The following is a 24189-nucleotide window of genomic DNA, read 5'->3' as shown; positions in this document are numbered from 1 at the left end:
AATTTTCTAAATATTTATTTATTTATTTAGGCTTTTCTGGGTCACACCCGGTGATGCTCAGGGCTTACTTCTGGCTCTGCGCTCAAGAATCACTCCTGGCGGTGCTCAGGGGACCCTATGGGATCCCGGGGATCGAACCCAGGTCGGCCACATACAAGGCAAACGCCGTCCCCGCTGTCCTATCGCCGCTCTTCCTTTTATTCTTTAACGAGGTCTCTCTTGGTCTCACTTTCTCCATCCCTCCCTTCCCTCGTGACTATTCCATTGTCCCGTTTCCGAATGATCCCCCGTGCTCCCGTTCGAAAAACCGCGCGAGTCCAACGTTTTGTACTTTAGGCCTTCGGAAGAAATAAACAAAATCACCGTGGGAACAGCGGCGGTGGGGCAACGGCCCCCAGGAGGGGAGGAAGGGAAGGGGTGCCTGCCGGGGCAGGCCGACTTCCGCCCGGCCTGCGCTCCGGCTCTCGGGCCCGGGCCCCGCTGCAGCCCGGAACCAATGTGCGGGCGCCGCGGGCGTGGCCGGACGGCTTTTCCGGGGAGGCCTCCCGCTGGTTCCTCCTGGGCCTCCCGGCCGCGCGCATGCGCTGCCTGCGCTCCGCCGCTCCCGCCTCGGGCTCGGGCTCGGGCTCCGGGATGTCCGCGTTGTGCGACCCTCCCGGGGCCCCAGGGCCTCCCGGGCCCGCCCCGGCCACCCACCCTGGTCCCGCGCCGCTCAGGTAGTCAGAGCCCCTGGCATTTCCCCCTTCGCCGCGCGGCCCCGACCTTCGCGGCGCAGACCCGGTTCCTGCCTCGAGAACTCGCCGCAAGGTTCTCAGTGGTCCCGGCTCGGGGCTCCGCAGAACCCAGGCGCAGCCGCCCCCCGACCCCGGGCTCCAGCGCCCGCCGCGCCGAGAGCCCGATCGTGCCTCCGCTCAGCCCGTAACCCCGCAGCCCGGCCTTGCTTTTCCAAGAGTTGGGACTCTGGAGAACTCTTGGGACCCCCCCCCCCCGACCCCTTCCTGCCCTTTATAGAACCTAGGGGACCCCAGGGACCCCCCGATTTCACGGCGAACAGGCCCAGAAATGCACAGAATGCTTCATTTTCTTGCCTGCCATAGACACCCTCCTTAAGGTGTTTTTAGGTTTTTTTTTTCTTTTCATTTCTTTGGGGAGGGGAGGAAGAACCGGAGAAAAACAGCACCCCCCCAGAGCCCTGTCATCCTGGACAGGAGGCTGCCTGGGGCGGAAAAGATGCTAAAAGGAAGGGGATTTTTGCCTCTTTTCATCACACCGGCTTCTGAGCTCATGCTTCAGCAGAGAAAGGGTTGAAAAGCATCCCCGTGACTGCACGGACTCCTGGATTGCTCAGCACCAGCATGGGGCTGGGCAGGGCTTTGTTGGGTGTCTGGGAGGAGTTCAAGTGTCAGGAGGTGGAGATGCTGGCAAAATGTGGGGAGAAACAGATACCAACCAACACCCCCCCAACCACCACCCTTAAGAGGGGACAGCTTCCCAGATTCTTTGCACTGAGGAAGAATTGTTCAGAAGAGTGTGTGTGTGTGTATGTGTGTGTGTGTGTGTGTGTATTGGGGGGGAAGGGGGATGGTTATTCCTGTCCTGCAGTAGTTTGAAGACCTGTTAAGAGAAACACCCAGTAGACTTATTCCAATATTTATTACTTGCAGGAAGAAGGGAATTTCATGTTGAAAAGCCCAGAAATGCTTACTATCCTAAGTCTAATGACTTAACGTCTTTCCTCATTTGTAAGATGGTATTGCCATTAAGTCTCCACCTTGTCTGCAGTGCAGTAATTCGTGGGAAGTATCTCTATGCAGTAAACACTGCAAGTTGCCTAATATTGATAGCGTGATGGAGAGGATAGCATAATTTAGCGAGTGATGAGTGTGGTCTAGGTAGGGAGGGTACGTGCTGTAGGAACATTACTGTAGAACGGCCGAGCAGTGATTCCACTTGACATAGGAAGAAACCAGCGCCCAGCCAGAACAGGACTTGGCTGAACGCCTCCCAACATTCTAAGTCCGCCGCTCTTGCTTCCTTACAGTGCCCAGGAGCTGTCCCAGGAAATCAAGGCCTTTCTGACCGGCGTGGACCCCATTCTGGGCCACCAGCTCTCCGCCCGGGAACATGCTCGTTGTGGTCTCCTCCTCCTCCGCTCTTTGCCACCTGCTCGGGCTGCCGTGCTCGACCACTTGCGAGGGGTCTTTGACGAGAGTGTCCGGGCCCACCTGGCCGCCCTGGACGAAAGCCCCCTGCCTGGCCCCCCTCACCTCCGCCCACCGCCACCCTCCCACGTCCCTGCCGGGGGACCTGGTCTAGAGGATGTGGTACAGGAAGTGCAGCAGGTACTGTCTGAGTTCATCCGGGCCAACCCGAAGGCATGGGCACCGGTGATCAGTGCGTGGTCCATTGACCTCATGGGGCAGCTGAGCAGCACGTACTCAGGGCAGCACCAGCGTGTGCCCCATGCCACGGGCTCTCTGAACGAATTGTTGCAGCTGTGGATGGGCTGTCGGGCCACCCGCACGCTGATGGACATCTATGTGCAGTGCCTCTCGGCGCTCATTGGGAGTTGCCCAGATGCCTGCGTGGATGCCTTGCTGGATACGTCCGTCCAGCACTCTCCACACTTCGATTGGGTCGTGGCGCACATCGGCTCCTCTTTTCCCGGCACCATCATCTCCCGCGTTCTCTCGTGTGGCCTCAAGGACTTCTGTGTTCACAGTGGGGCTGGAGGCGGCGCTGGTGGTAGTGGCGGAAGCTCTTCTCAGAACCCTTCCGCGGACCCCTTCCCGGGATCTCCTGCTGTCCCTGGGGACAAACGGGTGCCCAAGATCGCCTCGGTGGTGGGCATCCTGGGGCACCTGGCCTCCCGCCACGGAGACAGCATCCGACGAGAGCTCCTGCGCATGTTCCACGATAGCCTGGCTGCGGGCACGGGGGGCCGCAGTGGGGACCCCACCCTGCAGGCCACGGTTCCCTTCTTGCTCCAGCTAGCGGTCATGTCACCCGCTCTGCTGGGCACGGTGTCCAGCGAGCTGGTGGACTGCCTGAAGCCCCCGGCCGTGCTGAGCCAGCTGCAACAGCACCTGCAGGGCTTCCCCCGAGAGGAGCTGGACAACATGCTCAACCTGGCCGTGCACCTGGTGAGCCAGGCCTCCGGGCCCGGCGCCTACCGCCTGCTCCAGTTCCTGGTGGACACAGCCATGCCCGCCTCCGTCATCACCACCCAGGGCCTGGCGGTGCCAGACACTGTACGCGAGGCCTGTGACCGGCTCATCCAGCTGCTGCTGCTCCACCTGCAAAAACTGGTTCATCACCGGGGAGGGTCTCCTGGGGAAGGGGTGCTCGGCCCGCCCCCCCACCCCCGGCCCGTTCCCTTTCTCGATGCTCTGCGGAACCACGTGGGCGAGCTCTGTGGAGAGACACTGCGGTTGGAACGGAAGCGATTCCTCTGGCTGCACCAGCTCGTGGGGCTCCTCTCCGTCTACACCCGGCCGAGCTGCGGACCTGAGGCCTTGGGCCATCTCCTGAGCCGGGCCCGGAGCCCCGAAGAACTGAGCTTGGCTACGCAGCTCTACGCCGGGCTGGTGGTCAGTCTCTCGGGCCTCCTGCCCCTGGCCTTCCGAAGCTGCCTGGCTCGGGTGCACGCGGGGACCCTACAGCCCCCCTTTACTGCCCGGTTTCTCCGCAACCTGGCGCTGCTCGTGGGCTGGGAACAGCAGGGTGGCGAGGGCCCTGCCGCGCTAGGGGCGCGATTTGGGGAGTCTGCCTCGGCCCACCTGTCCGACCTGGCTCCTCTCCTCTTGCACCCCGAGGAAGAAGTCGCCGAAGCGGCTGCCTCCCTCCTGGCCATCTGTCCCTTCCCTCCGGAATCCCTGTCCCCCTCCCAACTCCTGGGACTGGTGAGAGCTGGGGTGCATCGCTTCTTTGCCTCTCTCAGACTGCATGGCCCCCCGGGTGTGGCTTCGGCCTCCCAGCTCCTCACCCGCCTCTCTCAGACCTCCCCGGCTGGCCTCAAGACAGTCCTGCAGCTGCTAGTGGAGGGAGCCTTGCATCGGGGCAACACGGAACTGTTTGGAGGGGAAGCGGATGGGGACGACGAGACACTCTCTGCCGTCTCGGCTCCTTTGACTTCCGCCTCCCTGTTGGACACAAACCGGCGTCACACGGCAGCGGTGCCAGGCCCGGGAGGCATCTGGTCTGTTTTCCACGCGGGAGTCATCGGCCGGGGCCTCAAGCCACCCAAGTGTGTGCAGGCGCGCAACCGACACGAAGTGATCTATAACACCCAGAGCCTCCTCAGCCTCCTGGTGCACTGCTGCAGTGCCCCAGGGACCACGGAATGTGGGGGCTGCTGGGGCGCGCCTGCCCTGAGCCCGGAGGCCGCCAAAGCAGTGGCAGTGACCTTGGTGGAGAGTGTGTGCCCCGACGCGGCTGGTGCTGAGCTAGCCTGGCCCCCGGAGGAGCACGCCCGGGCCACCGTGGAGCGGGATCTCCGCATTGGCCGGCGCTTCAGGGAACAGCCCCTGCTCTTCGAGCTGCTAAAGCTGGTGGCCGCCGCGCCACCTGCCCTGTGCTATTGCTCTGTGCTGCTGCGCGGGCTGCTGGCCGCCCTCCTGGGCCACTGGGAGGCCTCCCGCCATCCTGATACAACCCACTCCCCCTGGCACCTGGAGGCATCCTGCACCCTGGTGGCTGTCATGGCCGAGGGGAGCCTCCTGCCACCAGCCCTGGGTAACATGCACGAGATATTCAGCCAGCTGGCACCTTTCGAAGTGCGTCTGCTGCTGCTCAGCGTCTGGGGGTTCCTTCGGGAGCACGGGCCCTTGCCCCAGAAGTTCATCTTCCAGTCCGAGCGTGGCCGCTTCATCCGGGACTTCTCCAGGGAGGGAGGCGGTGAGGGAGGAGCCCATCTGGCCGTACTGCACAGTGTCCTCCACCGCAACATCGACCGCCTGGGCCTTTTCTCCGGTCGATTCCAGGCGCCTTCATCCACTCTCCTTCGGCAGGGGACATAGCCTTGTCTACGCGCCGGAGGCCGAGGGAATTGGAGCAGAGAGAGAGAGAGAGAGGGGACAAGGGGCTGCAGAAAGGTGGAAGATCCTCTCATTCGCTCTTGGCCTAAAGAGCGTTGTGACTTTCCCCACCCCCCACCCCCCAACTTTTTTAAGAAATAAAATTTGCCGAGTTGAGAAAAAAAAAAAACACCACTCCAGTTCCTGCCTCTGATACTTAACAGCCCCGCTAAATTGGACAGCGAACGGCTCAGGACAATCCCGTCTCCGCCCTCCGGCCCCGCCTGGCCCCGCCCTCCGGCCCCGCCTGGCCCCGCCCCCGCGCGCTCCGCCAATGGGGCCGCCGCCCGACCGCTTTCTCGCCGGGCCAATCAGAAGGCCGGAAGGGGCGGGCGCCGAGCGACGTGGCTCAATGCGAGCGGGGCCGGGGGGAGGCGAAGCTCGGGGTCAAGGAGCAAACCCGGCACAAGATGGCGGCGGTGGCGGTAGCGGGATTGGCGGCGCGTAGGACGCGGTGAGGAGCCCAGAACCCCGGGGCGCCCCCGGGACCTCCCCCCCAGACCCCGTCTATATCCTTCTTCTCTGGAGACCCTCCTGCCCCCGGCCTCGTGAGGACCCGTCGTTTCTCCGGCGGCGGCCCCGAGCCCTCGCGCGGCGCCGCGGGAGGCCGCGGTCGTGTGCTCGGGGGGCCGTGGGCGCCCCCCGCCGCCGCGCCGCCCGCCCACTCGCGGCCGTTGGTGCCGGCGCCTCCCTCCGCCGGGGCCCGGGGCCTGGGGCCCGGGGGTCGAGGCGCTGCCCGCGACCACCTCCCCTCCCCGCCCCCGGCCCCGCCCGGCCGGACACACCTGCCCGGACCCTCCGGCTCTCCCGGCCCGTCTCCCCGCGCCGCCCGGCCCCGGCCTCATCCGCACGTGGACGCCGGCCGGGGCTGCCCGCGGCCAGGGCCGGACCCGGGAGTCCGCTCAGTCTCCCTGCGTGATGTTGCTCAAGCACAACATGTGGACTGGTTCGGTCTGCGCTCGAGTTTCTATTCCTCCGAAAAAAAAAAAAAGAAAAAGAAAAAAGGTTCCAAATAATCACCAGCGCCACAAAAAGCGTTTATTTTTTTCCCCCCTCCCCTAGCACCTAACGGATTTATTGGGATGGGAGAGGCGTGCACCAATGGATAAAAAAAAAAAAACCAAAATGAGGATCGGGAAAGTCAGTTCTCTAGTAGCCTGTGCTTTGGGGCAGTTCAAACGGTGCCGCATGCCCCGCTCCTCATTCCTGACATTGATTGGCTTGTGGCTACTTTCAGCCCAGGGCCGGTCAAGACCTTCTCTCCTCCCTGCGACTCTCCAACTGTCGTACCTGGACGAGAAGCTCGAAATCCTTTCCCCTCTGCATCCCAGCAGACCCATTTTTTTTCTTAAGACTGTGCAAATAGGACTTCAGAAGGGGTTTAAACTCATTGTCCTTCCGGATTACTGCTGCTTTGGGCAGGGGGGCCAGGGCATCAGTGATTTGGTACTTGCTGTAAGTCTGCCCTGAGCCCTCCAGCTAGGAGCCCCCAGTTTTCTGCTAGCGTTTCTGTATGTGAGACTCCTACTCACTCTTACTTGGCCCCTTACAGCACAGTGCCTGGTGTTTGCTTCTCTCTCTGGCTGACTTGCCTCTCCCCCTCCACCCCATTCCCCCCTTTCTCCACTTTCTTCTGGAACTGGAGGGCCTGCTTTCTCTCCTGCCTTGATGAATTTCTTTGCTTTCAAGTTTAAACTGAGGCAAATGTTGGATACAGTGTATATAGAGAGTAGGCCAGCAGGTCATTTGCAGTTTAATTGCCTCTAAGCCTATGTGTATGTCTGTTTCTGTCCTCTGGGATGGTCTGAGTCTGGAGAGTACCTCCAAAATGGGTTGGGGTACTTGCTCTGCATGACGGGGCCGCCCTGGTACCACCTGGGTCCCTGAGCACCACTGGGTATTTTCCAAAATCCAAAAGGGAAGTTCTGTTTTTAAATAAGCAAAAGGCAGGTTTCTGGTAGCAGCATGTATATTTCACATGTGTATGGGACCCTGAGATTAATCTTCATAGCCAAATATTAAATGCAGATTCCAGGAGCTTGGAATTTTTTTTTCCCCTTTTGGACCTCATCTTGCCATGCTCAGGGCTTATTCCTGGCTCTGTGCTTAGGGATCATTCCTGGTGGGCGCAGGAAGTCATGGAGTGCCTGGGATTCATCCCAGGTCATCCATGTGCAAAGCAAGTGCTCTACCCACTGCTCTCTGTGACCCCTGGGCTTGGATATTTTAATTGAACAAGTACTACAGGTGACTCTTAGCAGATGTCAAAAAACCCTGGTTAGGATTTACTTGGAGTTGTTGAGTATTCTTCAGTATTTTTTGGGGATGGGGGCACACATCTCTCAATATTTAGGCTTACTCAGGTTCTGTACTCAGGGATCACTCCTAGCAGTGCTTGGGAGACCATAGGGGATGACCATTGGGTCTACTATGTGCAAGGCAAGTGCACTGTCTGCTGTCTGTCCTATCTCTCCAACCCCCCCCGCCCCCCAAACCCTCTGGCTCCAGTAGAAAGCCTGCCTGCCCCCGTTCTGTCATTTAGGGGCCCTCCCGTTGATCATCGATTTGCTCGAGCGGGCCCAGAAACGTCTCCATTGGAGACTTTGTTGTTACTGTGTTTGGCATATCGAATACGTCACAAGGAGCTTGCCAGGCTCTGCCGTGCGGGCGAGATACTCTCGGTAGCTTGCGGGGCTCTCCGAGAGGGGCGGAGGAATTGAACTCGGGTCGGCCATGTTGGATGCGTGCAAGGCAAACGCCCTACTCCTGTGCTATCGCTCCAATCATTTAGGGGAGTGACAGTTTAAGGGGACGTTAAGGTGATGGTCCTAGATGAGACGCCCTACCAGAGGTTAATGTGCTGTATTGTGATGGAAACGGATTGAGCTGAGATCAACCTCACTCTCACCTCTCACTAGTAGTTGAGTCCTGGACAAGTTATTAAAGCTTTTATATCTCATCTGGGTGGGAGAACCAAGGCGCACTTTTGCTAAAACAATGGAAAAAAGGGCAAAGATGCGGTGCCTCTAGAGAAGTGATTCGGAACCCTTGTTCCCCACTAATATTCTTTGTGTCCGTTGAAAAAGCCTACTCCATGCTAGTTACGTGGAATCTCAGCTAAGATCCCGGATGTTGATAGTCTTAAAACAAAACAAAACTGCAGACAGCTCAGAACTCGGGGCATAAAGTAGTAAACCTTGGGGGTACAGAGGAATCAGTCCCGGGTTCGCTGCTGGTATTCTCTGCTAGGCCTTGGTAGTGAGAGGTACAGGTGGTCCTGGAGAAGCAGGATGCCCAGGTGCTTGCTTGGGATTTCAGGGAACAGGCCAGCTCAGGTTACACTGTCAACATTTTCAGTCATTCACCCAGTGCCCTGCTCAGGAAAGCGTGACTGTTTCCTGTGCACACCTCTTTTCTCTTCTGTTCTGCCACTTCCCTGGAGACTGGCTGTGCCTGCTCCTTACCTTTGAGAGGCTGATGCAACCAGAGTCAGTGTCATGGTGTCTGCTTGTGAAGGTCAAAGGTCTCTGTGAATTTCCTTCATCTTCACTCTGCAGGCCGGTGTGAGGTGTGAATGTGCCAGTCCCATGCCTGACACTGAACCGGAGCTCCCCGGCTCAGTTGAATGGAAAATGGAATTCCCTCTTCCCCCCTTCTCACCTTGGAGACTTGCGACTGAAGCCTGGGCTTCAAGGGGATGCCCCTTTCTGACCCTTGTGCTAATTGTCCTTTTCGCTTTAGGTCTCGGACGAGTTTGGTGCTGGTGTGCTTAGGGGTCTGCCTGGGAATTACACTTGCAGTGGATAGAAGCAACTTTAAGACCTGTGAAGAGAGCTCCTTCTGCAAGTATGACATTTGGGGGCATTGGGCTGGGTGGAAAATGAGGCAGGTGGCATGGGGGAGGTGTCGTGTGGTGGAGGGTAGCTTGGGTTCACTGCAAGCGAGAGAGGGGCCAAAGGCCATTGGGTTGCCCTCCTACCTCCCGAACTGTTTCACTTGGCAGGCGCCAGCGAAGCATCCGACCAGGCGCCTCTCCCTACCGAGCCTTGCTGGACTCTCTGCAGCTTGGTCCTGACGGCCTCACTGTCCATATAATCAACGACATCACCAAGGTCAGGGGCAGGGAAATTGGCCCTTCAGGGACTTGAGCTTTGCGGGAAACTCCAACCCCAGGTCCCTTGATCTAAGGGCTAGAAAGAGGAGAGGTCCCTCTGCAGGAAACGGGGTGAGAGACCTCTCCCCTCTCTGGGCTTTTGCCTCTGCCCCACAGGTGTTGCTGGTATTGGAGCTCCAGGGGCTTCAGAAGAACATGACGCGGATTCGGATTGATGAGCTGGAGCCGCGGCGACCCAGATACCGGGTACCAGATGTGTTGGTGGCTGAGCCTCCCACAGCTAGGTAATGTTGCCTGGAAACTTCATGCTCCTTCTTTCCTCCCGGCAACTCTTTACTTGCCTGGCTTTCCTGTCATCCAGTTATAGCTGACCAGCTGCTTTCCCTTTCTCAGCCTTTGGGTGGCATCTCTCCCTCTGCTTCACTCAGCAGCTTCCTTCCTTCCTTCCTTCCCTTCCCTTCCCTTCCCTTCCCTTCCCTTCCCTTCCCTTCCCTTCCCTTCCCTTCCCTTCCCTTCCCCCTTCCTTCCTTCCTTCCCTTCCCCCTTCCTTCCTTCCTCCCTCCCTCCCTCCCTCCCTCCCTCCCTCCCTTCCTTCCTCCCTTCCTCCAGCATAATGCTCCTCTATGCCAGGCCGGGCTGAGGTGCTGGCATTACTTTTTCCTCAGACATTCAAGTTAGGGTGCTTGGCTTCTTGGTTGTTTTGCTTTGTTTTTTTCTTTTTGAGTCACACCGGCGATGCACAGGGGTTACTCCTGGCTTTGCACTTGGGAATTACTCATGGCAGTGCTCAGGGGTCCATATGGGATGCTGGGAATCGAACCTGGGTTGGCCGCATGCAAGGCAAACACCCTACCCACTGTATTATCGCTCCAGCTCAGCTTCTTGTATCTTGACATACTGTCATCTCTGTTCTATGTGTGGCTCTCTATTAAGACCTTAATTTAGAAATGATTTAATAAGCTGTCTATCTTGTAAACGCTTCTCTTAACTCTAATACTTCAATAATATACTGCACTGAGCTCCGCCGGAGGTTATCATTATTCTAAAGTTAACCATTCTCTTTTATTTTAAAGCTGTATCCTATGTGTTTATATATGTTAATATGTCTCTGTATTCGTGTCTCATCAATAAATTGTATGGTTTCGCATCTCAGTGAATGTCTTCTAAGATTTCCCTTATTCTCGTAACCTTTCCTTGATCACACAGAGCTAGGAATTTATATTTACTGTCGTGAATGTTATGGTGCATGATGATATCCTAACTTATTAATCTGTGTCTATGTTGGTGAGCATTTGGCTTGTTACACCGTTTTGCCATTTAAAGTCTTGATACAAACATTCTTTAGGATTGTATTCGATTCTCTCCCCCACACTCGTTTCTTTTTGCCATTGTGGTTTGGAAGGGCTGCTCCCGTGAGTGTTCAGTCGACCTTGCGGTGCTGGAGATTGAACCTAGGGTTATGGCATGCAAAGAATGTGCTTGTAGACTGGGGACATGGCTCAGAGACAGAGCACTTGCCTCGTGTGGGCCTTAAATGTCACCATTGCGTCCCACCAAAATAAATACTAAAAATTAAGCGAAAGGACTGGAGAGCAAGTACAGTAGGGGGGCACTTGCCTTGCATGCAGCTGACCTGAGTTCCGTGCCCAGCTGCCCACATTGTCACCCTGAGTCCTGCCAGATGTGATCCCTGAGCACAGGTCAGGAGTAAGGCCTGAGGACCACAAAACAAAATTTAGGAAGCACATGTGTCTAACCCTTTGAGCTGCCTCTTCGGCCTGTGCCTGGCCATGGCACTGACGAGTGTTTCACTGTGTGCCTGTTTATGATGCAGAAAGGTTTCATGTCTCCTGTGTTTCTTTGTTGGAATATAGCTAGGAGAGAAACGGCGGAGAATAGAATAGAATTTCTAAAATAGAGCCAGGGGGAGGCCCGGGATTTGTACAGAAGTAGTCAAAAATTGAAATAGGAAAATAAATTCATAGTGCGTATGAATTTATGCTTGCACCAACACTATGCAAGTTTCCTCATTCTCCAGACCTGGATACTCCTGGACTGGGTTTTCGCCAGCCAGCTGTGTATAGAATGCTGATGCCATGGCACAGATCTTGGCTTTGTGGTCCTTTTCAGTTGACTATTTTTTTTTTTTGGCTTTTTGGGTCACACCTGGTGATGCACAGGGGTCTGCACTCAGGAATTACCCCTGGTGGTGCTCAGGAGACCATATGGGATGCTGGGAATTGAACCCGGGTCGGCTGCGTGCAAGGCAAATGCCCTACCTGCTGTGCTATTGCTCCAGCCCCTCAGTTGACTAATTTTTGAAAATTTTGCACCACACCCAGTAGCTTCTTGGGTTACTCCCTGCTCTGGGCTTAATGTGGTACCATTCTTGGCATTGCTGGGGATCGAACCCTGATCTGCCACAGGTAAGGCGGTGGCTTGAGCTCTGTTGTCTTTCTGGCTCTCTTTAGTTTATTTTGTTTCCCTCCCCTCTGCTCACCTCAGTGGTGCTCAGGGGCTGCCCCTGTCTGTGCTCAGGAGTGAGTCTTCAAGTGCTTGGGAGACCACAGTTGCCTTGTGCAACTCTAACTCTGTGCAGTCTCCCAGCCCCAGCGTTTCCAGTTTATTCATGCAATTGCTCTGTTCATTTGGACTTACTGTTCAGTGAAAATGGTAGTCTGTAACCATTCTTACTTTCTAGAAAGAACTTAAAGAGTGGCCCGGGTTTAGTGTCCAGCACCGGCAGCTGTGACCCAAAGCCATACCCACACCCACATATTTTTTCCTTTAATGAAGCAAGATAGTTTTTTTATTGAAACTTACTTAGAAAGGCGAGGAGAGAGAGAGAGAGAGAGAGAGAGAGAGAGAGAGAGAGAGAGAGAGAGAGAAGTGCGCATTCAACAGAAAACGCGGGCTCCTCCAGAGGGGAAATTCGCAGAGGTGAAGAGACGAGCAAGCAGGATGTGTGTGCCAGGGAGAGCAGGGGTTGTTGTTTTTGTCCTCAGTGGTCTGTCCAAGTTGGTTGTTTTGATTCTAACTTTAGATGCCATTCAGGTTTCTTTGCTGATGCTGGGGCTATAATCCGGCCCGATCACTCAGCAGCAGCAGCGGGGATTTGGTGCTGTGCTCCTTTTCAGTTCATCTTAATTTTCCCTCCTCCTCATTGTGGCTGTCACGTAGGGGTTCTGCACAGATCACATCCTTGTGGTGCTGGGGACCTTTGTAATGCTGACATATGACTAAGCCACATCCTGGGGTGCCTCTAGACTAATTTTTTTGTTATTCCTCGGCCCACACCCGGCGATCATTAGCCGATCCTTCGCGATCGTTAGCCGATCCTTCGCGGTCACTCCTGTCAGGGCTGGCTGGCTGAAGCTGGGCCAGAGATTGAACCCTGGCCTTACACGTGCAAAGCCCACCCTGGCCGTGTGTTTCCTCTTTTGTCTTGTAGTAAATTAATCCGTAGGCATTGCAGCTTTGTTTTGAAGCTAAAGTTTAATGGTTCCCCACCACCCCCACCTCATTTAGAAATAAAAGATCTTCAATTTTTACTTGCTTCAACATTTAAAAAAAATTTTTTTTGGACTTGAGTCACAGCTGCCCATGCTCAGGGGTTTACTCCTGGCCCAGGGTTTACATCTGATTCTGTGCTCAGGGATCACTCTAGGTGGGGCTCAGGAGACCATAGGGGTGCTGGGAATCGAACCTGGGTTGGCCACGGGCAAGGCGAGCCGCCCTGCCTGCTGTACTATTTCTCCTGCGTCGATTATGACTCCTACTCAACAGGAACTGTTTCCCCTCTGCTCTGTCGGTCTTCTGTCACTGCGCTGGCCGGCGATTAGACTTCCACAGCCCTGGGATCTGTCTTCTGGCTCTGTGCTGCCGTTGGTGTGTTCTCCCGTCTCGGCCACGCAGCCTGTCGCCGCGAGTGGGTCTCCATTCCTCTCGAGTGCCCTGTTGACGCTCGGCCCTGTCGCGCCTCTCAGCTCCCTTTTCCTCTCTCTCCCAGACTCTCCATCTCGGGCCGTGATGACAACAGCGTGGAGTTCACGGTGGCGGAGGGGCCCTATAAGATCATCCTGACAGCGCAGCCCTTCCGCCTGGACCTGCTGGAGGACCGCAGCCTCCTGCTCAGCGTCAACGCCCGGGGCCTCCTGCACTTCGAGCACCAGCGCGCCCCCAGGGTCTCGTGAGTACAGGAGTTGGAATGAAGGGGACTAGTCTGAGAGAACCCGCGAGGCTTGGGGGTCCCCGGGTGGGGGCAGGGAGCTGGGAAGCGCCATCTGTCAGGGAAGGCAGGAAGCAGACCCAGGGCTGCACGTTCCCGTTTCCTGGGCAGACCAGGGGGCAGTTGCTTTTGTCGCTGAGCTGTCCTGCCCCCCGGGGCACCTCGCTAGGCTTGCCTGGGTCTGCCTTTCCCTCTTCCCATCTCATACCGTCATACTTCCCAGATTTATTTTTCATCTCGTTTTTGTTGTTGTTTTTGTTTGTTTTATTCTTTTTCCCTCCCCGCCCCCCCCCCGCCCCCCCATTCTGGAAGTTTGTCAACTGAAACTCACTTTTTTGTTTCTGTTTTTGTGTTGGTTTTGTGCCTCCTTTTCCCCTTCCCCTATCCATCTCCTGCCCCAGTTTCTCGGATAAACTTAGTGTCACGCTCGGTAGCATATGGGATAAGATCAAGAGCCTTTTCTCTAGGTAAATCTCTGACCACTGGTATTGTATCCGTTCCTCCGCCCTCACCCTCCCTTCACTTCACTCTGGCCCAGCCCCTAGGGAAAGGTGCCCGGCTCCTTGCCTGTCCCACCTTCACTCACCCCCTTTCAGCTCCTGCACTACCCCCAGCCCCACCCAGCCCCAGGCTATGTGGTATCTGATTCCTCTTCCTCTGCCTGGGAGCCTTCTGGGAGAAGGAAGATGAGACTTGGGAATTCTCTTTTTTTTTTCAGGGCAGCGGGAGATGGACAGGGGGTGAGGGCCAACACCCACCTGTGCTCAGGGGTATTCCGGGTTCTGTGCCCAGGAGTGACCCCTGGTGGCGCCTGGGGGACCACATGCGGGACTGGGGATTTGAACCAGGGTGCATTGCGAGGCAGTTGCCTTCCTCTCTCTAGCCTGACCTTGGGAATTCTTAGGGAATGCTAAGCGCTTCTTGTTTTGCCCAGGGGTGAAGTTGTGGCCTAGTGCTGACTCCTGGCTCTTGGTTGGCGGGAGCCTGAGGCTCTGGGCGCTGCTGCTGGGTCGCTGCCTTCAGTGTAACATCTTGAGTCCCCGCATATCTCTACGGGCTCAGGCCTGATGTGGCCCATTTTCCCTTGTAGTTACCCTTGTGTCAGGCCAAGAAGCTGAGGCCCAGTGCAGGCCCTTGAATCTGCCCGTCCCTCCCGGAATGCTGGCAGAGGGCGGGCTGACCGGGGCCTGTGTGTGGAAGGCACCTCCTGGCGTTGTTTTTTTATTTATTTTCCTTTCTCATCTCTCTCCCATCCTTTGCATCCGTCATGCTTTCCGGTGGGGGCCCTCTCCAAGCTTTAACGTTCAGTCCCTTCCTCCATTGCTTTCGTTCCTTTGGACCCTTGGCTCTCTATTCCCTCACCCCTCCTTCCACTAGCCCCTCGTCCCTGCCCCCTCTGGATTGGAGCAGACAGCTCTCCTACCTTCCAGGCAAGGATCAAGAGACCCAGCTGAGGGCGATGAGGCCCAGCCGGAGGAAACCGCTGAGGATCATGACAAGGCAGGTTGATGGAGGTGGGGGCGGGCGGGCCAGGGACGGGCTGACCAGGGTGAGCTGAGAGGTTAGAGAGGAAAGGCCCACAGGGACTGGAGTTTAGGGGCGGCAGCGCTAGTACCGCTGTATTAGCGGGTCGGGTGTATACCTCATATGCTGCTGACCCAGGCTCAATCCCTGGCTCCGTGTATGATCCCCTGCGCCCCTGCCAGGCGTGATCCCTGAGCACAGAGCCAGAAGTTCCCCCTGAGCACCGCCGAGTGTGGCTCGACTCCCCAGAAAGAAAGAGACCTGGGGCTTGGTGTCCTACTCAGGGAGAGAGAACTGTCGGGTGATTGATTGGCAGTCATCTGCTTTCCTCCTCGCAGCAGGAGTCCCCTGAGAAGGCAGAGAGGGAGGAGCCAGGAGCATGGGAGGAGACGTTCAAAACTCACTCTGACAGCAAGCCATATGGTGAGGGCCGGGGCGCGCGGCAGGTGGTCCGGGGGGCCTTGCCAGGCCCCGGCCCCCAAGCTCATCCCCGCTTCCCTTTCAGGCCCTACGTCTGTGGGTTTGGACTTCTCTCTGCCAGGCATGGAGCATGTGTATGGGATCCCCGAGCACGCAGACAACTTGAGGCTGAAGGTCACCGAGTGAGTCCTGTAGCGGTCTCAGATGGGCTAGGGATTGGGGGCGGGGAAGAGCAAGGTAGGGCTGCGGGAGATGTATCTGTGCCCACTACGGATCGCCTGCTTGGCTTTCCTGAGCCTCCCTCTGGGAGCTGGAGTGTCTTTGAGCACGGGCGATATGGACAGTGGGTCGGGGCATGTGCCCCAGCCTGGGGTCAGTCGCTCCGTCTGCCCTTCCGCAGGGGCGGGGACCCGTATCGCCTCTACAACCTCGATGTGTTCCAGTACGAGCTGTACAACATCATGGCCCTGTATGGCTCCGTGCCGGTGCTCCTGGCTCACAGTGCCCACCGGGACCTGGGCATCTTCTGGCTCAATGCTGCCGAGACCTGGGTGGACATATCCTCCAACACCGCAGGGAAGGTAAGGTCGCGGGCGCTCAGGCCTCGGCGCCATTGCTGGCGGGTCGGCTTCAAAGCTGCTGCTGGGACAGCCTCTTTTGGGGGGGCGGGAGCTTGGAGTTGGGGTTATACCTGGCTCTGCCGAGGGCTGACTCCTGGCTCTGTGCTCAGGGATCACTCCTGGTAGGGCGCAGGGAACCATACGGGGTGCCAGGCATTGAACCTGGTCAGCCGCATGCAAGACGAGCACCCTGCTCGCTATGCTATGGGTCTAGCCCCTGGGACAGCCTCAGTGTGGAAGGTTCTTAGGACATGATGAGAGAAGGGTTCCTGTTTTGTGAGAAGCAGTCGCTACCACTGACTCCCAGTTCCTGGGGCCAGCCTTGCCCTTTTACTTTCTTTCAAAAGGGCCACTTGGTTCCCCCGGACTGAGCTGGCAGTGCCATGTAGTACTGGGCCTCACCTGTGCTAGGTATGTGCTCCTGCCCCAGAGCTGTTGTCTGGGCCCCGGTGCCTACTTTGCAGGTGGTGTTTGTGTCACATCCAACAGTGCCTGGGGGTTGCTCCCGGCAGTGCTCCCCCCCTACTGTGCAGTGTCCGGGATTGCACCTCAGCCTCTCACGTGCCAAGCGTATTTTCATGCTTTGTTGCGCTCAACCCGATGAGCTCTCCCTTCAGCCTCTAATTTTATTTTTAATTTGGGGGCCTCCCAGGCAGTGCCTGGGAGGCCTTGTTGCCCCTCTCAGCAGTCCCGCATCCAGGCAGGCCAGTGGTTCAGTGTGATGGCCTGAGGATGTCATGCCGGGGATGACTTGGGCCATCCTGGTGTGTTTGAGAGCCTTTCAGGTGATGCTTTGGGGACCAAGTGGTGCCAGGGATGGAACAAGGGTCAGCCAGTGCAATCTCTGACTCATGTCAGTACCTTTTGTATTAGCTACTGGTCACAGTGAAGCTGTTTTCCCAGAGGTGATGGGGGGTGTTGCTCATTGTGGTGGAGAAGAGGAAACTAGATACTAAATGGGTAGAACAGAAGGCAGGCAGGGTGATTTTGGTAGCAGTGGATGATAGGAAAGAAATGAAATGGTCGGGGGCCAGAGAGCTAGTAACAGAGCACTCACCTTGCACATGGCCAAGCTAGCTTCAATAGCCAGCTTCCTGTCAGGTCCCCCAGACACCGCCAGCAGTGATGCCCTGAAAGCAGAGCCAGGAGTAAACCCCGAGCGTTGCTGGGTATGGCCTCAAAAGCAAAAAGGGTCATGAAGCGAGGCTGGGACATTGCTGCTTTAGCCGGTGCGGCCCAGCAAAGCCTCACCCAGTAGGTGGCTTGGAGTCCCTGTCAGCGTGGCCGAGGAGGGTGCTGCTGCTGGTCTTGGATTGGGCCCAGAGTCCGGGTGTTGACCTGGTCTCGGGTTCGCTCCACAGACCTTATTTGGGAAGATGCTGGACTACCTGCAGGGCTCCGGGGAGACCCCACAGACGGATGTCCGCTGGATGTCGGAGAGTGGCATCATCGATGTCTTCCTGATGCTCGGGCCCTCCGTCTTCGACGTCTTCCGGCAGTACGCCAGCCTCACGGGTACGGGGCCCCCCGCTCAGCAGCCGCCATCCACTTTGACCCTTGTAACTTGAGAGAGGTGGCTGGCTTCCCAAGAAGCCCCCGTTTGTTGGCCCTGTACCCCTTGGCCTCCTGCTCGTCGCCAAGGTTCCGTCCATTTCTGGGTGTCCCCTGCTGGCCCCAGGTTGGGTCTGCACCCAGCGTGACCCCATCCCTTGCTGAACCTGCAGGAACCCAGGCATTTCCCCCGCTCTTCTCCCTCGGCTACCACCAGAGCCGCTGGAACTACCGGGACGAGGCAGACGTTCAGGAAGTCAATCAGGGCTTCGATGATCACAACATGCCTTGTGATGTCATCTGGCTGGACATTGAGCACGCCGATGGCAAGCGCTACTTCACCTGGGACCCCAGTCGTTTCCCCCACCCACTGTCCATGCTCGAGCAGCTGGCCGCCAAGAGGCGGAAGGTAAGGAGGGTGTAGCTGTGCTGGGCTTCTCGGGCCTCAGCGCCTCCGAGAGCGCTGACCGTGCACGTTCTTGCCCCCAGCTGGTGGCCATCGTGGACCCCCACATCAAGGTGGACTCGGGCTACCGCGTGCATGAAGACTTGCGGAAACTGGGTCTGTATGTGAAAACCCGGGATGGTTCCGACTACGAGGGCTGGTGCTGGCCAGGTAGGTGGGCGCGGAGTGGAGTGAGAGCCCAGGGATGTGGCAGCCGCAGCCTCTCGAGCCCTGGGGGATTGACGGCCACTCTTAACTCCTCCTAGGGGCAGCTAGTTACCCAGACTTCACCAACCCCAAGATGAGGGCCTGGTGGGCTAACATGTTCAGCTTTGACAATTACGAGGTGAGGGAGGCCCTGCCATGCCCCTCCATCAGAGCCGTGTGCCCGCACGCTCCTGCCCTCCCTTCTGGGACGCCCAGAGAAAGGCCTCTTCTTGGGGCTCTCAAGAACTCTCTGACCCTGCGTCCCTCCCACCCTCTTTCGCCTTGCCGTCCCAGGGCTCCAACTCCGACCTGTACGTCTGGAACGACATGAACGAACCGTCCGTGTTTAACGGCCCTGAGGTCACCATGCTCAAGGACGCGCGTCACTACGGGGACTGGGAGCACCGAGACGTGCATAACATCTACGGCCTCTACGTGGTAGGGGGCTGCGGGCCGGCCCGGGGGGGCGGTGTGCCGGGGAGCGGAGGCATTTCGTGGCGCTCCTCACTCCTGGCTGTTGTCTTCTGCCAGCACATGGCGACTGCTGAGGGGCTGGTGCAGCGCTCCCAGGGCAAGGAGCGCCCCTTCGTCCTGAGCAGGGCTTTCTTCGCTGGCTCCCAGCGCTACGGTGAGATTCGGAGAGCAGAGCTGTGGGCCTGGGCCGGGCCTCCGAGAAGGCAGTCTGTGCGGCTGATGCTTGGCGGGGGTGGACCGGCGAGTGGGCGGTCTGGTTCCTGTTCCGATCTGGCCCCGGGTCGGCAGGATGCAGCGCTGGCGCTTCACTCTTTGCTCCCTTCCTCCCCCTTGTCCTCGTCAGGAGCCGTGTGGACCGGGGACAACACGGCCGAGTGGGAGCATTTGAAGATCACTATCCCTATGTGTCTCAGCTTGTCGCTGGTCGGACTGTCCTTCTGCGGGGGTAAGAGGGGGGCGGGGGAAAGAAGCTGGGGTCTGGGTTTGGCAGGAGGAGGCCGGGTGAAAGTCGTAAGACCGAGGCCTGGGCAGAGAGCTGAGAGTCCAAGGGAGAGCCTTGGTGACTAACCACTAGGCTGCATCCCCCCTCCCCCCACCTTTCTAACCATCCTCCCCTTTCGTCCTCCTCCAGCCGACGTTGGTGGCTTCTTCAAAAATCCGGAGCCTGAGCTGCTGGTGCGCTGGTACCAGATGGGAGCCTACCAGCCGTTCTTCAGGGCACATGCCCACTTGGATACGGGGCGCCGAGAGCCGTGGCTGCTTGGGTCCCAGCACAGGGACATAATCCGGGATGCCCTGAACCAGCGCTATTCCTTGCTGCCCTTCTGGTACACCCTCTTCTACCAGACTAATCGGGAAGGGATCCCCATCATGAGGTGAGGGCGCTGTGGGCCTTGTGGAGTGGACTGGGGGGCTGGGGGACACTGGAGACTAGGCGCCATCGCCAGGCCTCCTTACTCACCTGGGCCCCCGAAAGGAGAAGACTCTGATTTTAAGATCCAGAGAAAGAAGAAATCTAAGAGGGTTAAGGAGAAGTGGACATTACTGAGTGCTTTTGACTTGCCCGATGTTACTCATCACTGTGCCTGAAATAAGTCCCTGTCTCCTGCCTTGTGAAGCTGAATGTTTGGAGAGGAAGGCAGACACGTAAACCGAAATACAGATCAGAAAAGTGCCAGGAGCGACAAGCTCTTCGACAGAAGTAGAGCAGGGTGATGGAATTAGGTTCCACAAACTGCCTTTTGAGAGGAAGGCCATGTGAAGTAAGGGCCCACGATGAGCAAGACAGACTCCTGGGGTCTAGGGAAGCAGGCGCCAAGCAGAGAGATTGCAAGGGTAAAAATCCTCATGGAGGCGGAAGGTTTTGTATTCCAGGAAAAAGAGCCGCTTCTCAGTGGTAAGGGACGAAAGGCAGCAGTGTGGGTGAGGCGGGAGATGGAGGGGCCTCTGGTGATGAAAGATCAGGGTTATTGGGGGCGAGGCGAGGAGGCGGGGGAGGGGGTTAGGGATTTCTGCTCCGAACCAAAGGGAGGCACCAAGCTTCAGCTGAAGCCTGCCTGGGCCCTCTAGGGCTACAAACTCCTCCTGGGTCAGCCCTAGGTAGGTCCTGGCCACGTCTTGGACTCTGATAAAGCTGCAAGTGGTGAAGACACTTGCCTTGCACACGGGTGACCTTTTTCCTGTTTGTGATCTGTACTCAGGGATTGGGTGACCATATGGGATGCTGGAGATCGAACTTGGGTCAGCTGTGTGCAAAGCAAAAATGCCTTACCCATGAGACTTAATGCTCTGGCCCCAGGACAGACTCTTTAGGTCCCCATTAGCCCATATGGTTGCCAGAGTACTGCCCAGGGTCCCAGAGTCAGGAGTGACTTCTTGGCACACTGGGTTTGGCCCTGAAATAAATGCACGCACATGGTGCGCACATGCATGCATACACACACACATGTGCCGTCAGACTCACTGCCTTCATCTTCTTCCAAGAAATGGCTTCAACACAGAGACGTGAGTGGACAGGGGCTAGGTTGGGGGACTAGCTAGATGATAGGGTATATTCTTAGCATGAATAAGACCCTGGATATGGTCCCTTACATATTTCCTTTCTCCACCCCCTCAGTCCCCAAACTAAAAACTAAGTTTCTTTTTGCTTGGTTGTTTTGGGGCCATATTTAGCCTTGCCAGGGGCTTACTCCTGGCTCTGCATTCAGGGATCACTCTGGGAGGTGCTCAGGGGATCATATGGGAGTGCTGGGGACTGAACGGGTTGGCCACTGCAAGGCAAGGGTCCTACCTGCTGTGCTCTAGCTTTAGCCCTTAACTTCCTTTTTTCTTTGCTTTCTTCCTAGACCCTTGTGGGTGCATTATCCTCAGGATGTGAATACCTTCAGCATGGATGATCAGTTCCTGCTTGGTGAGAAGGGGGAGGCAGTGTGTGGGGTGGGGGTTGTGGTAGGAGCAAGAAGCAGTCAGAGCTCAGGGGAGACGGGTCTGTGGAGGCCCAGGCAAGGGCTTGAGGGAGGTGGCAGGGCACGGGGGCAGGCAGCTGCTTGGGGAATGGACAGTTCCCTCACCTCCGAGTTGATTTGGTGTGTTTCAGGGGATGCGTTGCTGGTCCACCCTGTGTCTGATTCTGGAGCGCATGGTGTGCAAGTCTATCTGCCTGGCCAAGGAGAGGTGAGTTCAGGAGGGGCATAGAAGAGAATGATGGAGGCCGAGGGGGGTTTGAATAGGATGGGGGTGCTGTGCACCGTGTGACTGAACCTCTCCCATGGCCCACAGGTGTGGTATGACATGCAGACCCACCAGAAGTATCATGGCCCCCAGACCCTCTACTTGCCTGTCACGCTAAGCACTGTGAGTACCCCGGCCCAGCCCCCTGCTCCTGGGCTCGCCTCTGGGATCTCCTCCGGGCCCAGGTTGGACAGCTCTGATCTCCCCCTAGATCCCGGTGTTCCAGCGCGGAGGGACCATCGTGCCCCGGTGGATGCGCGTGCGTCGCTCTTCAGACTGTATGAAGGATGACCCCCTCACTCTCTTTGTGGCACTCAGCCCCCAGGTGGGCGCGCAAGCCCAGAACCCCCTCAGCTGCCTGCCTGCCTGAATTTATCCTCTGTGTGCCCCCCCTGCCCCCCGGGCTCAGGCTCTCTGTCCTCCTCCTGCGCAGGGAACAGCCCAAGGAGAGCTCTTTCTAGATGACGGGCACACGTTCAACTACCAGAATCAGCATTCGTACCTGCTGCGTCGGTTCTCATTCTCGGGCAACACCCTGGTCTCCAGGTAAGGCGGGGGCTCAGCCCTCAGCTTTGTCAGAGCCTTCCTTGAGCTGCTTCTCCTTCCCTTCTCCTCTTGCTCCCTGGCCAACACCCTCGCTTGCCTTCTCCAGCTCAGCGGACCCTAAAGGCCACTTTGAGACGCCGATCTGGATCGAGCGGGTGGTGATCATCGGGGCCGGCAAGCCTGCAGCTGTGGTCCTGCAGACGGAAGGTGAGTCGCTGGCTCCCAAGCAAGGAAGAAGCAGGGCCAGACTGGGGGGGGCCTCCCTGTGACGCGGGCGCTGCTTCTTTCGCTTGCAGGGTCGTCCGAAAGCCGCCTGTCCTTCCAGCATGACCCCGAGACCTCAGTGCTGGTCCTGCGCAAGCCTGGCGTCAACGTGGCGTCTGACTGGAGTATTCACCTGCGATAACGCAGAGATGCTGGGGCGGGGCGGTGCAGGCGTGACGAGAGTTCGCTTCTGCCTTGGAGTTGGACCCCCCCCTCGATGGCACCTTTTTTTTATCCCAAGACCCAGAATTTGTCAACATCTGGGCAGGATGAGAGGATTGTCCTTGGCCTCTGAATTCCTCTTGTGATCTTTGACTTCTCCCACCTCGTGGACACGTCTTTCCCTCCCTTCCTTGACCCTGTTGCCCCAACTGTGGAGGCCTGAGGACCACAGGACCCCCTGCTTTCCCGTTCCCTCCTTTTGGGGACCCCCGGATCTCCCCTCGACCCTGTCCATTCTCTGTGTGTTGAAGCCATTTCTTGGAAGAAGATGAAGGCAGTGAGTTTGAGGGCTCCTTTTCTCCTTCCCTTGCCCTCCCTCTTCCTCTTTCCTCCTCCCCTCCGCCCTCTAGAACCCCCCTGATACACTGGGACCGCTCCTTACCTGATGAGAGATGAGTGGATCAGCCGAGTGAGGTGGTTGGAAAATGTCCTCCCTTCCCTCGGTCGCGATCTACCTTTGGGGGGATGGGGGGGAATGTTTTGGGCCATACCTGGCAGTGATCCACGGCTGTTCCTGGCTGTGTGCTCAGGTCACTCCTGGTGGTGCTTGGGGGACCATATGGGGTGCTGGGGGATCGAGTGGAGGTCAGCCACATGCTAAGCAAGCTGTATCTTTCCGGCCCCCACCCCCACCCTTTCTGACCCCTCCCCAATTTCTTCTAGAGCTGCTGCAGTTCTGATAGGGGCAGTTCTACCTCCCCTGGCCCAAAGGGGGAAGAAGTTTCTAGTCTTCCTAAGAGGGGCTAGGTATTAAACTTCTTTGGACTCCTTTTATTTTGTCCCCCGAGGGGCATTCAAATGGAGAAATCACTTGTTTCATCAAATCACGGTCACCTGTATTTATTGATGGGAGCAGACGAAGGGTGGGGCAGATGATCATGTGTCCCCAGGGTTGGCACGAAGCCCTGGGTGGGAGTGGGGTGGGGGGGAGGACCAATTAGGGAGGAGGGACAATATTTGTGGGAATTTTTTTTTACTTCCTCTTAGCCCCCAGCTGTGACAGGTTTTGATAAAAGCAGAAAAAATAAAGAGATAAACCATAACTAACTTGGGTGTCTGGATTCTAGTTCCGAACTGAGCCTGACATTTTCATCTACCTTTGGATAAGTGTCATTGGTTCAGTAAAGAGTGAGTTCGTGGGCGGTGGGTGTAGCAGAGCAGTAGAGCAGTTCCCTTGTATGTGTGGGTTCAGCGCCTGGAACCACACAAAGGGCACGCTTTCTGCGGCTTGCTAGGCTCAGCATTTTCACTGCAGGCCCTGCAAGCTCATCAGTTTGGGTAGGCTTAGTGGTGGGGCCCGAGTGACAGTACATTGGTCAGGGCGCTCGCCGTGCCACACACCAGCCCAGATTCAATCCTGGTACCCCATAGGGTCCCCTGAGACCACCAGAGTGATCCCTAAGTCCAGAGCCAAGGAGTAAGCTCAGTACTGCCAGGTGTGGCCCAACACCTCCCCCCTCCAAAAAAAAAAAAAAACGCTGGAAACACTGATTACCAGTCTTTTTTTTTTTCTGGGTCACACCCAGCAATGCACAGGGTGTACATCCTGGCTGTGCACTCAGGAATTACTCCTGGCGGTGCTTGGGGGACCATATGGGATGCTGGGAATGGAACCCGGGTCAGCCTCTTACAAGGTAAATGCCCTACCCACTGTGCTATCGCTCCAGCCTTGATTACCAAAGTCTTGGAATAGGTATGTAGTGTGTGTGTATTTATTTATTATTATTTTTTAATGTAGTAATCTGTTACTACTTTGCCTGGTACCTGCC

The 24189-nt window shown here is 57.1% G+C and overlaps 2 protein-coding genes across 4 annotated transcripts; both read left to right on the top strand.

The window, feature by feature from the left end:
- The first annotated feature begins 595 nt into the window (after positions 1-595).
- Positions 596-5123, top strand: INTS5 (integrator complex subunit 5). The gene is made up of 2 exons (XM_056131673.1): positions 596-716; positions 2042-5123. Exons 1-2 carry the CDS (start codon positions 634-636, stop codon positions 5016-5018), a joined length of 3060 nt encoding a protein of 1019 aa, XP_055987648.1. The 5' UTR covers positions 596-633; the 3' UTR covers positions 5019-5123.
- Positions 5124-5428: 305 nt separating this feature from the next.
- GANAB (glucosidase II alpha subunit) lies at positions 5429-23467 on the top strand. 3 transcript variants are annotated; one of them, XM_056132084.1, is made up of 25 exons: positions 5429-5529; positions 8817-8921; positions 9079-9187; positions 9346-9473; positions 13199-13378; positions 13819-13884; positions 14848-14917; positions 15280-15364; positions 15447-15543; positions 15762-15942; positions 17343-17496; positions 17706-17941; positions 18022-18148; positions 18244-18323; positions 18479-18622; positions 18716-18812; positions 19002-19103; positions 19290-19533; positions 21004-21068; positions 21255-21331; positions 21437-21511; positions 21600-21713; positions 21822-21934; positions 22041-22141; positions 22231-23467. In XM_056132084.1, the coding sequence occupies exons 1-25, from the start codon at positions 5486-5488 to the stop codon at positions 22338-22340; spliced, it is 2904 nt and encodes a 967-aa protein (XP_055988059.1). In that variant the 5' UTR covers positions 5429-5485; the 3' UTR covers positions 22341-23467. The 3 variants fall into 3 exon arrangements, with proteins under 3 accessions (XP_055988059.1, XP_055988057.1, XP_055988056.1); XM_056132082.1 differs by lacking the exon at positions 13819-13884 and having other exon boundaries at positions 15283-15364; XM_056132081.1 differs by lacking the exon at positions 13819-13884.
- The last annotated feature ends 722 nt before the right edge of the window (positions 23468-24189 follow it).

Source organism: Sorex fumeus, unplaced genomic scaffold (genome assembly GCF_029834395.1).
Source record: "Sorex fumeus unplaced genomic scaffold, SorFum_2.1 ptg000093l, whole genome shotgun sequence".
Taxonomy (NCBI): Eukaryota; Metazoa; Chordata; class Mammalia; order Eulipotyphla; family Soricidae; genus Sorex; species Sorex fumeus.
This window is presented reverse-complemented; position numbering and strand designations above follow the sequence as displayed.